Raw genomic sequence first — 15,325 nt, forward strand, 5'->3', positions numbered from 1 at the left:
ACATGGTGTCCGCTAACGATTAGAAGTAATTTGCATTTCAAAAAGTCAAATGGCGCTCCTTCCCTTCTGAGCCCTGCCGTGCGCCCAAACAGTGGTTCTCCCCCCCCCCCCCCACATATGGGGTACCAGCGTACTCAGGACAAACTGGACAACAACTTTTGTGGTCCAATTTCTCCTGTTAGCCATGTTAAAATAAAAAATAGCGTGCTAAAAAATCATTTTTGAGAAAAAAAAATATTTTTTATTTTCACTGCTCTGTGTTATAAACTTTTGTGAAGCACTTGGGGGTTCAAAGTGCTCACTACACATCTATATAAGATCCATAAGGGGTCTAGTTTCCAAAATGGGGTCACTTGTAGGGGAGCTCCAATGTTTAGGCACACAGGGGATCTCCAAACGCGACATGGTGTCCGATAACGATTGGAGCGAATTTTCCATTCAAAATGTCAAATGGTGCTCGTTTCCTTCCGGGCCCTGCCGTGCGCCCAAACAGTGGTTTATGACCACATATGAGGTATCGGTGTACTCAGGAGAAATTGCTCAACAAATTTTTATCCTGTTGCCCATGTGAAAATAAAAAAAAATGAGGCTAAAATAAAATTTTTGTGAAAAAAAAAAAAAAAAAAAAAGTACTTTTTTTTTACAGATCAATTTTCATTATGCATCTAGATAAGTTCCTTGGGGGGTCTAGTTTCCAAAATGGGGTCACTTGTGGGGGAGCTCCAATGTTTAGGCACACAGGGGCTCTCCAAACGTGACATGGCAACTGCTAAATATTCCAGCATATTTTCTATTCAAAAAGTCAAATGGCGCTCCTTCCCTTCTGAGACCTGCCATGCGCCCAAACAGTGGTTTATGACCACATATGAGGTATCGGTGTACTCAGGAGATATTGCCCAACAAATTTTAGGATCCATTTTATCCTGTTGCCCATGTGAAAATGAAAAAATTGATGCTAAAAGAAAATTTTTGTTGGAAAGATTAAAATGTCCATTTTTTCTTTCCACGTTGCTTTAGTTCCTGTGAAACACCTGAAGGGTTAATAATCTTCTGGAATGTAGTTTTGAGTAGCTTGAGGGGTGCAGTTTTTAGAATGGTGTCACTTTTGGTTATTTTCTACCATATAGACCCCTCAGAGTGACTTCAAATGTGAGGTGGTCCCTAAAAAAAATGATTTTGTAGATTTTGTTGTAAAAATGAGAAATCCCTGGTCAACTTTTAACCCTTATAACTTCCTAACCAAAAAATATTTTGTTTCCAAAATTGTGATGATGTAAAGTAGACATGTGGGAAATGTTATTTAGTAACTATTTTGTGTCAGATAACTCTCTGGTTTAACAGAATAAAAAGTCAAAATTTGAAAATTGCGAAATTTTCACCAAATTTCTGATTTCTCGTTCGCCTTATTGGGGGACACAGAGACCATGGGTGTATGCTGCTGCCACTAGGAGGCTGACACTATGCACAAAAAAGTTAGCTCCTCCTCCGCCGTATACACCCCACCGACCGGCAGGAAATTCCTCAGTTTAGCTTAGTGTCAGTAGGAGGTGGACACGGGTCTTTTATTAGACCCATATCTACCTCAGTGTGCGTCGTTTCTTTGCAGGTTCCGGAGGGATACGGAGTGAACAGTCACATCCGTACTCCCACAAAGAGACTATGAGTACGGCGTGTACTGCCACCCTGTATCCTCATAGGTCTCCGGAGCAGGACCAGGAGCCTCGCACAAGTAGGTGCCAGCCGCACGGACGGTCCTTGCCCCCCGCCTCCCACCCTCTCGCCTACCAGAGCCTGAAGGTTGGATGAGGCGCGGATTTCATAGAGACAGACAGCGTGGGATTTTCAGGTACCTTTATTGTAAGGCCCCCTGCCTGGGTGAGTATGTCAGTCTTCCCCCGGCGTTTTCTCTTGGAGCGGTCGCCAGGGGGACCACGTTAGGGTCCCTGCACGCCCCGCATCCCCCCACGGTCACCGCATCCATGCAGGCCCCGGGTCTTCACGGGCCTCGTTCTGTGCTTCCCCCTTTTTTCCATCTCGGCAGGGGTAGCGCTGGAGTCGAGCAGTTCTGGGCAGGGACGCGGCCCGGTGTTGCGACGCGTCTTCCGTGCCGACCCACTGCTGACAGGCGGCCGCCGCAACTAATTTAGGCCCCGGCTTGTGTTCGGGCCTACCGCAGCGTCGCGGCCACGCCCCCCGCCCCTTTCTACTAAGCGGGCTTCACTCCCGCTCTCCACAGGCCCTCCCCCCGCCTTTCCCTCTCCTGCCCAGCATATTATGGCTAGAGGGCAGCAATTATTAACCCTGCGAGGACCGCCCTTCCCCGGGACCCGCGCTTTTCTACAGGCAGGCGCCATCTTCACAGCCTGCCAGCCGGACGCAGCTGGAGAGGCTCCCCAGCCCCTGAGCAGTTTCTGCAAGCAGCTTTTTGCCTCTTTGGGACGGCAAGCTGGACTTCTCCCTGATCTGCATCCCCGGACAGGTCGAGCAGCATCGCTTTTGGGGACACCGGACCGTGAGTAGTTCTGCACGGCAGACTGACCCTTCTCCGCCCTACCTTCCGGCACTACCTCAGGTTTTTCACAATGTCTATCCCTAAGGCTGATCGTACCCGCTCTTCGGCCCTCCCCTGCACAGCCCGACGCCGCTCAGGAGCCATCCATAGCCCCAGGGGTGAGTGAGCCCCCCTTGCCGGGTTGGGCCTCCTCCCTATCACAGTCGGTGGCAGACCTCACCAAGGTGTCTCGGTCCCTAGTAGCCGTTCTGGATAAGTTGCCCTTGGGAGTTTCTGCGGGACCTAGCACGTCCCAGGACGTCCCATCTGAGCCAGCCAGTGTCAGTCGCAAGAGACCCAGGCAGGATCTCCAGGCGGAGTCCTCTCCTCGCCCTACCTCACCCCATACTCCCCAGCAGTCTCCCTCTCGGGCCTCCTCTCCCGAGTCAAGTGAAGCGCTTTCGGAATCTGAAGGGGTCTTAGAGCTGGATTCGGATCAGGATGCGAACATGAAGGTTACGGTGCAGAACCTCATTGCCGCGTTTCACCATACCTTCGACATCACTGACGCTCCTGCGAAATCCTCAGATCAGGAGGTTTCGTTCAGACGGGCGGAAACACCTTCCAGGGTGTTTCCCTTTCATTCCGAGTTTGGGAAGATTTTTACCATGGAAAGGGAAGATCCGACTAGACGCTTTCAAAGAGGAAAGCGTCTCGGCGTGCTGTATCCGTTTGCTAAAGAGCTCACGGACAACTGGGCCGCTTCTCCTTCAGTGGAGCCTCCCGTATCCAGACTCTCTAATAATACTGTTCTTCCGCTGTCGGGTGTAGCGTCTCTAAAAGATTCTAATGACAGAATCATAGAATCCCTAGCAAAGTCTGCCTTCGAAGCGGCATCTGCGGCGGTATGTCCAGTCTTTGCTTCATCTTGGGCAGCAAAGGCTATATCCGCTTGGGCAGAGGACCTTCGGCAGGGCATTCTGGATAAGGCACAACCGGAGCATTTGGCCGATCTCGCCAATCAGATTTCCCATGCGGGGGATTATCTGCTTTCTGCTTCCTTGGATGCCGCATCTTGCGCGGTTCAGGCGTCAAGCAACATCGTGGCAATCCGACGTACAATTTGGCTCAAGGCCTGGCAGGCGGACTTGTCCTCTAAAAAGTCTGACTAATCTGCCTTTTCAAGGAGTGCGTCTCTTTGGGTCCCAATTGGACCAGATTATTAAGGACGCTACCGGAGGTACGAGTTCTCTTCTCCCCCAATCCAAGTCTCGCAGACCTCCTCCAAGGCGTCAGTTCCGTCCCTTTCGGTCTTTCCGCCGTTTCAATGCGGCGGAAAACCCTTCCAACCAGCAAAGGCCACAAGCACGTCAGGAAAGAAAGAAGGTCTCCTTCAGGCTCAGTCCGTACTGGCGGTCCCACTCTTCCCAGGGAAGACCACCCAGATCTAGATCTCGACGGTCTACGTCCGCATGACTATCATCGGTCTTCCGTGGGTCCCTTCCAATTGGGAGGTCGACTTCTTTTCTTCAGCGACGTCTGGTTCGCCTCAGTAGAGGACGCTTGGGTCAGAGAGGTTGTATCGACAGGATACAAAATAGAGTTCGTTTCTCTTCCACGGGATCGCTTCTTCCAATCCCGTCCGCCACGGGATCCTGCCTTGATCCCGGGGTTCGGTTCGGCCATCGCCTCTCTCCTCAGCTCCGGGGTGATTGTGCCCGTTCCCGAATCGGAACGATTCACAGGGTTTTATTTAAACCTGTTTGTGGTGCCGAAAAAGGACGGGGCGGTTCGACCCATCTTGGATCTCAAGTTACTCAACAAGAGCGTTCGCCTCCGCCACTTCCGGATGGAGTCGGTTCGCTCGGTGATTGCCTCCATGGAGGAGCAGGAATTCATGTGTTCCATAGACATCCAAGATGCCTATCTACACGTGCCCATATTTCCCGGACATCCGAAGTTCCTGTGGTTTGCGATTCACCACGAACATTATCAGTTCGTCGCGCTCCCGTTCGGGCTCGCCACCGCTCCCAGGGTCTTCACGAAGATTATGGCGGCGTTGATGGCCTTGTTGAGGATCAGAGGTCTTGTTCTTTTTCCGTATCTCGACGATATTCTGATCAAGGCTCCCTCCTTTCATCAGGCCCGCCTAAGTGTGGCAATCGTTCTAGACACCCTGTCCAGTTTTGGGTGGATCGTCAACCGGAAAAGTCCTGTCTGATCCCTACTCAACGCCTTGTGTTTCTGGGCCTTCTTTTCGACACTCGTCGGTCAAGGGTATTTCTCCCAAAAGACAAGATTCTTTCCCTGCAGCAGGGCGTCCGATCACTACAGATCGCACGGTTTTCATCTCTCAGGACAGCCATGAGGACTCTGGGGAAGATGGTGGCAGCAATAGAGGCAGTTCCCTTTGCCCAGTTTTCACGCCAGGCCCCTCCAGCAGGCCATTTTGTCCAGGTGGAACAGGTCGGCTCTGTCTCTGGATCGTCCTGTTCGTCTTTCATGCCGGATCAAGCGGTCTCTCAACTGGTGGTTGACGTCTCCCCTCATTCTCTCGGGGCGGTCCTTTCTTCCCAGATTGTCACAACGGACGCCAGCCTCATCGGCTGGGGTGCAGTGTTCCGCAATCACACTGTTCAGGGTCGATGGTCGACTCAGGAATCAGCTCTGCAGATCAATGTCCTAGAGATACAAGCGATCCTTCTGGCTCTCGTCCACTGGGAACGGCGCCTCAAGGGCCTGCCTGTCAGGATTCAAACAGACAATGCCACAGCGGTGGCGTATATCAACCGACAAGGGGGGACACGAAGTGTCTCAGCCCTGGCGGAAGTGTCCAGAATTCTTCAATGGGCAGAGACCTTTGTTCCAACAATTTCCGCGGTTCACATTCCCGGCGTGGACAACTGGGCCGTCGATTTTCTAAGCCGCGAGGCAGGGGAATGGTCCCTACATCCGGAGGTGTTTCATCTGCTCTGCCGTCGGTGGGGAACCCCGGACGTAGACCTCATGGCGTCTCTCCTCAAAAGGAAGGTACCACAATTCGTGTCCAGGTCTCGGGACCCCCTGGCAGGGGGCGCCGACGCTCTGGCCGTTCCTTGGTCACAGTTCGAGCTCCCCTACCTGTTCCCTCCCTTGCCTCTTCTTCCCAAGCTGTTAAGAAAATCAAGGCAGAAGGGATTCCAGTCGTCCTCATCGCCCCGAATTGGCCCAGAAGGTCTTGCTTCGCGGAAATTGTCAACCTTCTCGCGGACGCCCCCTGGAAGCTTCCCGACAGGGCAGATCTGCTGTCGCAAGGCCCGATTTGCCACCCCAATTCTCGGTCGCTCAATTTAACGGCGTGGCTGTTGAGACCGAGGTTTTGAAACGGGCAGGATTCTCTGATCGAGTGATTCATACCATGATCCGCGCCAGAAAGCCTTCCTCTTCCAAGATCTATTACCGTACTTGGAAAGCCTATTTCTCCTGGTGTGAGGCCAATGACATTGCGGCCATGGTTTTTTCGCTTCCTTCTGTTCTGGCGTTTCTTCAGACAGGGCTGGATGCGGGGCTTGCTCTCAGTTCCTTAAGGGTCAAGTTTCGGCACTGTCCATTTTATTTCAGAAGACGCTGGCCTCCCGGCCCCAGGTCAAAACCTTTCTTCAGGGTGTGGCTTACACGGTTCCTCCGTACCGAGCGCCCGTGGATCCTTGGGATCTTAATTTCGTTCTTGGGGTTCTGCAAGGTCCTCCTTTTGAACCTCTCAGGGATGTTTCCCTTGCCCTCCTTTCTTGGAAGGTGGCCTTTCTGGTGGCCATTACTTCCATCCGACGTGTGTCGGAATTAGCGGCCCTTTCTTGCCGCTCTCCCTTCTTGGTACTTCATCAGGACAAGGTAGTTCTGCGGCCTCCGCCCTCTTTCCTTCCGAAGGTAGTATCTTCGTTTCACCTCAATGAGGACATTGTTCTGCCATCCTTCTGCCCGAGCCCAGCTCATCCTCGGGAGTGATCCTTGAACAAGCTGGACCTGGTCAGGGCATTGAGAGTCTATCTAGCCAGGACATCTTCCTTGCGGAAGTCAGACTCTCTGTTTATCATTCCAGACGGTGCAAGGAAAGGTCACCGAGCCTCAAAGGCCACTATTGCTCGCTGGATCAGATTGGCAATTTTGGAGGCATACCGGGTCAAGCATCGTGCAGCTCCTTCAGGGATCAGAGCGCACTCTACCCGGGCGGTGGGTGCCTCCTGGGCGGTGCGCCACAGAGCTTCCGTGCTGCAGCTTTGCAAAGCTGCAACGTGGTCTTCGGTTCACACTTTTGTGAAATTCTACAGGGTCCACACCTATGCTTCGGCGGACGCCAGCCTAGGTAGAAGGATTCTGCAGGCCGCGGTGGTGAGTCCACTGGCCTGATGGAAGTTTGTTTCCCACCCCAGGGACTGCTTTGGGACGTCCCATGGTCTCTGTGTCCCCCAATAAGGCGAACGAGAAAACAGGATTTTTTAGGTTGCTTACCGTAAAATCTGTTTCTCGGAGCCTTCATTGGGGGACACAGCACCCTCCCATGTTCTACAACTCCTGTTATGTTTGTCGATTGGTTACAGTTGAGTTGTTCGTTCTGTTTTCAGTCTATTCCGTTACTTCTCCTACTGCTTTCTCACTAACTGAGGAATTTCCTGCCGGTCGGTGGGGTGTATACGGCGGAGGAGGAGCTAACTTTTTTGTGCATAGTGGCAGCAGCATACACCCATGGTCTCTGTGTCCCCCAATGAAGGCTCCGAGAAACAGATTTTACGGTAAGCAACCTAAAAAATCCTGTTTTTTTTTACAAATAAACGCAAAAATTATCGACCTAAATTTACCACTAACATGAAGCCCAATATGTCACGAAAAAACAGTCTCAGAATCTCTAGGATCCGTTGAAGCGTTCCAGAGTTATTGCCTCATAAAGGGACACTGGTCGGAATTGCAAAAAATGGCCTGGTCATCAAGGTCAAAATAGGCTTGGTCATGAAGGGGTTAAAAAGTAGTGGGGAGCCACTTTTTTTTTTTTTTTTTCTTTCTTTCTGCCAGGTGCCATTTGGGATATTTGTACCATCGCCAACTTGAAATTTATCCTGCAATGACTTCGCCCACCAAGGACTTCATGAGGCTGGCACACGCAAACCTTCATTGCATGTGCAGCAGCGTTCAGTAGTGAACGCTGTGTTCACGTGCACGCAGTGTCAGGAGCAGCTAAAGGGCTGGCGTCTTTTTCAGGCCATCGGTGCAAGCACTGTGGTCCATGAGAATCTGCCCAGGGGTCGGACAAATAGAGGTTTCCCAAACCTGGGTTACAATTTATTTTTGTCTCTGTTTCCTTATATTTAAATGTAGGTACTTGGCACTGAGGGTTTTCACTATTCAAAGATTTGTTTGCTGACTGGTTGTGTTTTTTTTTTGGTCTAAAGCAGGGATGTCAAACTCAAAAATACAAAGAGGGTTAAAATTAAAGGGAATCTTGTCACCCCATTTTTGGACTATCAGCTGCCAGCACAGCCATCAGGTGCTTCGGCGCAGGCGTACTTTACCTGCCCTGTTGAGGGCAGAGTAAAGTACTGCAGTGCGCAGGCGCCGGATCTCTCTGACCTGGTCCGTCGTCTGCAGTGCGCCTGCGCCGGAGCCGCGACGGGAAGCTAAGAAGAGGACGTCACCTCTACAAGATGGTAGGCGCCGGACCGCGACACCCTCCGGACCCGAACTGGACCTCCCCTTGGTGAGTATGGCTGGAGTCACACATAGCGACTCACCAGCGATCCTGACAACGATATCAATGTGTCAGGATCGCTGGTGAATCGCTATGTGATCGCTGGTGAGCTGTCAAACAGACAGCTTCACCAGCGATCAGCACAGCGACGCCGTGCACGTTAGTAACCAGCGCGCTGATGCAGGAAGCTGGTAACTAACGTACACATCGGGTATCCAAGGGACGTGCATCCCTAGATACCCGATGTGTACATTAGTTACCAGCTCCCTGCATCAGCGCGCTGGTAACGTACACATCGGGTATCTAAGGGACGCATGTCCCTTGGATACCCGATGTGTACATTTGTTACCAGCAGATCGCTGTTCTCCCGCATGTCACACGCAGCGATGCGTGGTGGCCAGCGGGAGACCAGTGACCGAAAAAAAGTCCTGACCTTTCCTGCAGCGATACCGGCAGGGGGGCTGATCGCTGTCACACACAGCGATCTCGCTGGTGAGATCGCTGTTGTGTCACAAAAACTGTGACTCCGCAGCGATCTCGCTAGCGAGATCGCTATGTGTGACGGGGCCTTTAAACTCTTTTCTTATCTTTCAGGTTACATCGGGGGCTTATCCACATCATTACAGAATGCTGTAGATAAGCCCCTGATGGAGGTGGCAGCAGCTGATAGCTGAAAGATGGGGTGACAGATTCCCTTTAAAAGCTGGATAAAGTTCATATAGTCGAAAGTGCGATTCCAGGTGGAGACTAAATATACTCGGGGACCCGCCTGGCGTCATGAGCCAGATTTGACCCGTTGGCCACAGTTTCACATACAGTGGCTTGCAAAAGTATTCGGCCCCCTGGAACTTTTCAACCTTTTCCCACATATCATGCTTCAAACATAAAGATACCAAATGTAAATTTTTGGTGAAGAATCAACAATAAGTGGAACACAATTGTGAAGTTGAACGAAATTTATTGGTTATTTTAAATTTTTGTGGAAATTCAAAAACTGAAAACTGGGACGTGCAATATTATACGGCCCCTTTATCTTAATACTTTATTGCGCCACCTTTTGCTGCGATTACAGCTGCAAGTCGCTTGGGGTTTGTCTCTTATCAGTTTTGTACATTGAGAGACTGAAATTCTTGTCCATTCTTCCTTGGCAACAGCTTGAACTCAGTGAGGTTTGATGATAATGTGTGCAAACTGTGAAGCGCTGCAGAATATGTTAGCGCTATATAAAAAATAAAGATGGAGATCGTTTGAACAGCAGTTTTCAGCTCTTTCCACAGATTCTCGATTGGATTCAGGTCTGGACTTTGACTTGGCCATTCTAACACCTGGATACATTTATTTGTGAACCATTCCATTGTAGATTTTGCTTTATGTTTGGGATCATTGTCTTGTTGGAAGACAAATCTCCTTCCCAGTCTCAGATCTTTTGCAGATTCCATCAGGTTTTCTTCAAGAATGGTCCTGTATTTGGCTCCATCCATCTTCCCATCAATTTTAACCATCTTCCCTGTCCCTGCTGAAGAAAAGCAGGCCCAAACCATGATGCTGCCACCACGTTTGACAGTGGGAATGGTGTGTTCAGGGTGATGAGCTGTGTTGCCTTTACGCCAAACATATCGTTTGGCATTGTTGCCAAAAAGTTCGATTTTGGTTTCATCTGACCAGAGAACCTTCTTCCACATGTTTGGTGTGTCACCCAGGTGGATCATTCAGAGATCCACAATGAACTTCTGGAGTGAGTTTGCTGCACTGAAAGTAAAGGGACCGAATAATATTGCATGCCCCACTTTTCAGTTTTTGACTTTCCACAAAAATTTAAAGTAACCAATAAATTTGAGAACGTTAGAGTTCAGTTGGTGAATGCAGGTATTGGACGCTACTCCGGCCGGTAGCAAGCGTCCTTCTAATCGCGTGACCGCCGCCGACACCCGGCGAGTATAACGGCACGAGTACAGTCCAAAAGCCGGCAAGGTAGCAAAAGGTGCAGGACCTTGCGTTACGTCACGGTCACGTGGAACACCACGTGACTGGCTAGTGAGCACAAAAACGACCAAAAAGCTGTCTTACGCGTTTCGGAATCACCGGATTCCTTCTTCAGAGATGGTCTATGGTGCTCAATTAAGTTCATATATACCCGCAGTCTCCAAACTCCATGTTCATTGATTAAAGGCAAACAATTCAATCTCGCTGTTTAGTCCATTAGGAACAAGTGTATTCATTTCAAAAATCAGTCTACTTTCTTCTCTTGACATTTGTTGAATAAAGTTCCCCTTCCGCCAGCTTTTTTTAACCACTTTAATACCCGTAACTTTAACATTTTTAATAGAGCCTCCATGCTGATTAGCAAAATGGTGTGAGAGCGGGTGACCCATAAATCTGTTTCCAATATTGCGCAAATGTTCTGCTAACCGGACATGCAATGCCGCTTGACCAAATTGAATATCTCCTTGAGTGTATAAATTTTATTTTAACTCATAATTTTTTTCGATATGGGATGGACTACTACTCCCAGCAGTGGGGTACAGCTATGGGCACGAGGTTCGCACCTAGTTACGCAAATCTGTACGTTGGAAGATGGGAACAGGAAACCATCTATCCCGACGGCAGATTACTAGCGAACCTCGTGCTATGGCATCGATTCATAGATGATATTGTTTTTATATGGTCTGGTGGTCCCTTGCTATTGGAACAATTTTTTAATTCACTAAATAAAAATTCCTACTTTTTAAAATTTTCTATGACCACGAGTTCAAAAGAAGTTAACTTTTTAGATTTAGAGATTTTTGTAGAAAACAATGCCATTGGCTCACGACTATACCATAAGCCTACAGATTCTAATAATTTTATTTCACTTGACAGTTGCCATTTACCTAGCTGGCTATTGAATGTTCCAAAAAGTCAATTAATTAGAGCCTATCGCAATTGTTCGAAAAGGGAGGATTTTGATAGAGAGGCAGAGGCAATGATGAAGAAGTTCTCCAACAAGGGTTATGATCCAACATCTTTAGTGAAAACAAAAAAACTAGTGGAAAAAATTCCAAGGGATCAATTATTGGAACAACGTATGAGAAAAAATGCCAATGCTTTTATGGAAGACACCCCTATAATTTTACAATATAACTCTAATAGTACCATTTTTAAAAAAATTGTCAGGAGACATTGGAATATCCTGAGAAATGATAAGGTTATAGGGGAATCTTTACCAACATACCCTAGGTTTATTTTTAGGAAGGCGCAAAATTTGGGCAATCTTATAGCCCCCTCTATTTCTAAACCTTTAAGTAGTAGCACTTCAAATCCGGAGAAATTACCAGGGGGTTTTTTTCCGTGTGGAAAGTGTGGCCCCTGTAAAAAACTGACCTCTAAAAAACAGGGAGGGATTACTAATAAATTTGCGGAGGTAAAAATTAAAGATTTCATAACCTGTGATACCACAGGGGTTATATATGGTATTACATGCCCCTGTGGGAAACTGTACATAGGACGCACAAAACGCCCATTGCATGTCCGGTTAGCAGAACATTTGCGCAATATTGGAAACAGATTTATGGGTCACCCGCTCTCACACCATTTTGCTAATCAGCATGGAGGCTCTATTAAAAATGTTAAAGTTACGGGTATTAAAGTGGTTAAAAAAAGCTGGCGGAAGGGGAACTTTATTCAACAAATGTCAAGAGAAGAAAGTAGACTGATTTTTGAAATGAATACACTTGTTCCTAATGGACTAAACAGCGAGATTGAATTGTTTGCCTTTAATCAATGAACATGGAGTTTGGAGACTGCGGGTATATATGAACTTAATTGAGCACCATAGACCATCTCTGAAGAAGGAATCCGGTGATTCCGAAACGCGTAAGACAGCTTTTTGGTCGTTTTTGTGCTCACTAGCCAGTCACGTGGTGTTCCACGTGACCGTGACGTCACGCAAGGTCCTGCACCTTTTGCTACCTTGCCGGCTTTTGGACTGTACTCGTGCCGTTATACTCGCCGGGTGTCGGCGGCGGTCACGCGATTAGAAGGACGCTTGCTACCGGCCGGAGTAGCGTCCAATACCTGCATTCACCAACTGAACTCTAACGTTCTCAAGCTCATTTTCGTCAGCATCACTACTGTTTGCAGCGTCATCTTTGCACCGGGACCCTGCTTGAGGAAGGAGCCTTCGACCAGTTCCTTACTCATCTGAACGAAGGTATCGGTACATATATTTTGTGAACCAGTTCCACTGTAGATATTTCTTTGCAACCTTTGAATGGTATCCTGCTAGCGCAAATTACTCACTCTTTAATTTGACTTTTACTGTTGGACAAATTGGGTGGTTGTTCTTATTTGCAGCTGCAGGCGTTATCATATAGGAACCTGCGCCTTTGTGCTTATGTTTTTATGTTTTTAACCAATAAATTTCGTTCAACTTCACAATTGTGTTCCACTTGTTGTTGATTCTTCACCAAAAATTTACATTTGGTAACTTTATGTTTGAAGCATGGTATGTGGGAAAAGGTTGAAAAGTTCCAGGGGGCCGAACACTTTCGGAAGGTACTGTATGTGATCTAAAGGAACGCTCCATTTTATGATGTTACACAGATCACTGTCTTACTAACTTGTTTCCTTTTTCTCTCTTTAGTATAATGAATTCGTTAGTGATTGTTCTCTTCTTGTCTGGTATGGTTGCCATGATTATGCTGAGAACGCTGCACAAAGATATTGCAAGATACAACCAGATAGATTCTACTGTAAGTATTTACAAATCCAAGCCATTGGCTATTCAGTACAGAATGAGTATAGCAACAATAGTGATACTTTTAGTGAAACTTTTTCAAAGATTCAGAAAGGATTTTTATTAATGTGTACTGTAATTTAATGCAACTTTCTAAACATGGAATTAAAAACTAGAATATATGTAAGTTTGTACCCATTAGCGCTGCTCTACCTACTATTATGCTCTGCCCCGTTAGCGTGGAGCGGTTATTTGTGCCTGCGGTTCGTCGAGCTAATCCGTGGTAGTCTGAATATGCGTCTCCTCTTCGGACCAGGCTGCTGCTCTGACTCCTCACATTGGCTGCTATGTATAAACCCAAACTCGCCATGAAGTCTGCATGGAGGGATATACTCTATTACAACATTATTTTTATATCCATATATATCATGGAACAAAGTTGTCTTCATATGGCACAAATTTGTTTTTCTTGTACAGGAAGATGCTCAGGAAGAGTTTGGTTGGAAGCTGGTACATGGCGATATTTTCAGGCCCCCAAGAAAGGGCATGCTACTTTCTGTTTTTCTTGGTTCTGGTGCTCAAATCTTAATAATGACATTTATCACTTTGTGTAAGTATGGCTTAAAGGGATTGTTCACTGCTTTACTTAACTGGATTAATGTATCCATGGTGGTGCTAACATTAAAAAAAAAAAAAATCCCCTGTTGGACCCTTGCTACGTCCTTGTACTGCTGCTAGTTTACAGGCCTCCTCTTATAACAGAGGGCATCAGAATTCAGTGGTCCAGTTTTCTCTGAGCCAGAAGAAACGGTCTCCTAAGTTGCAGTTCTGACTCAGACCAAAGGTGACCTCTGCAGCCAGTCCTGGTCTTGGTGGTTATGCTAAGGTAGAAGAGATGTTATGTGACCTAAGAGTAGCAGAAAGGCATTTTTAAAAAAAAGTTTAATTTTTCTGTTTCAGTCTTTGCGTGCCTGGGATTTTTGTCTCCAGCCAACAGAGGTGCACTGATGACATGTGCGGTAGTTCTGTGGGTGTTGCTTGGAACTCCAGCTGGTTATGTAGCTTCCCGATTCTACAAATGTAAGTGTGAAAGTAAAACTACAAAGGCTTCTATCCTGTGCCATGCGCCGCGCAGCCGAGCTGTTGTATATCTTTATCCATATCTATATAGAATTTAAAATTATACTATATATTATCAGTATATTAGATAATTACATATTTATTTGAATTATAATAGCTATAATTAAAATATGTACATTTATATAGAATTTTGTGTTATATAATTAAAGTAATTCTAGATGTTTAGTTTATATTGGAATATATTTTTTTATATTACATATAAAAATATATTTATTCCAGGTCATCTTCACATTGCAATGAATGCTTTTTTTTTTTGTGTGGGATATTTTTGGTTACCATTTCATCCCGCTTGGAATTTTTTTCAAATTTTAAGCAATTGTATGATTAAATTAATGGAGTACATTAAAACTTCAACTCGCCCCACAATAAAACAAGCCCTCATGGCTGATGACAGACAAAAGGAAAAAACAAAACCACAAAAAAATATGTGGTTTGAATCTCTTAAGAGATTCAAAAAGGCCAGTAAGTGATCTGTATTCAGCCTCCAGGATTACTTCTACCCTTCACCAGAGAGCACGGAGGGACAGGGGAGATGCAGACCCCTTTGAGTGTATCCTGTTGATATCACACCTTATTTATGCCCCCAGTAATGCAATAGACCTGTTGTTAAGTCTCTAGCTTTCTGTTGAGCGTGTCCCAGTCTAAACAGCAAAGTTGAAAAACCGTGCCTAAGAAAAACAAACTGTTGTGGCAGCACTAGTGACCAGTGTGTGAGCTGCAATATTTTTGCGTGTATTTTGCTTGCCTAACAAGACTTTTCTCTGTCTCTTAATTTAGCATTTGGTGGAGAAAAATGGAAAACAAATGTCCTGCTTACCTCCTTTCTCTGTCCTGGGTAAATAATTTATTATAATAGCTTTACAAGATATAAGGGTTGTATAGCAGCACCACACCGGAATTCGCTGATAAAAGCTTTGAAAAGTCACACAGTTTAGGCATAACTTAACTACAGTTTCTTGTAGGTCCACTAATATGGGTGGGTCTGGTGTCTGACAGGGCGGAGGTAGGACACCACAGCTCGTCTACTTCATGTCAAGCCGTGGCATTGCCTACACCAGAAATATCATTCACTGCAGTACCTGACTGGGGTGAGATGTGACATAGCGCACGCCACTCGTCAAATGCTCCAGATTTATGAAGAGGCGTGCACCTCGGCGTGAACAATGCTGGTTTTGATGAATTGGGCCATTAGTGTCTTTCTCTATGTATGAACAACATACATTGGGGCCAATTCTTGAAGATCTGTTATTCATGCCGGCCT

General features: G+C 46.9%; 1 protein-coding gene across 1 annotated transcript in view; it reads left to right on the top strand.

Annotated features, from left to right (window-relative positions):
• The window catches only part of TM9SF2 (transmembrane 9 superfamily member 2), a 63,786-nt gene that overhangs the window by 25,871 nt on the left and 22,590 nt on the right, over positions 1–15,325 (top strand). Inside the window, exons 9-12 of the mRNA XM_073569498.1 lie at positions 12,832–12,940; positions 13,402–13,534; positions 13,885–14,004; positions 14,842–14,899. Coding sequence (XP_073425599.1) covers positions 12,832–12,940; positions 13,402–13,534; positions 13,885–14,004; positions 14,842–14,899 — 420 coding nt within the window. The remainder of the gene's footprint in view (positions 1–12,831; positions 12,941–13,401; positions 13,535–13,884; positions 14,005–14,841; positions 14,900–15,325) is intronic.

This window comes from Dendrobates tinctorius, unplaced genomic scaffold (genome assembly GCF_039654945.1).
Source record: "Dendrobates tinctorius isolate UK_male_01 unplaced genomic scaffold, ASM3965494v1 ptg000026l, whole genome shotgun sequence".
NCBI classification, from domain to species: domain Eukaryota; kingdom Metazoa; phylum Chordata; class Amphibia; order Anura; family Dendrobatidae; genus Dendrobates; species Dendrobates tinctorius.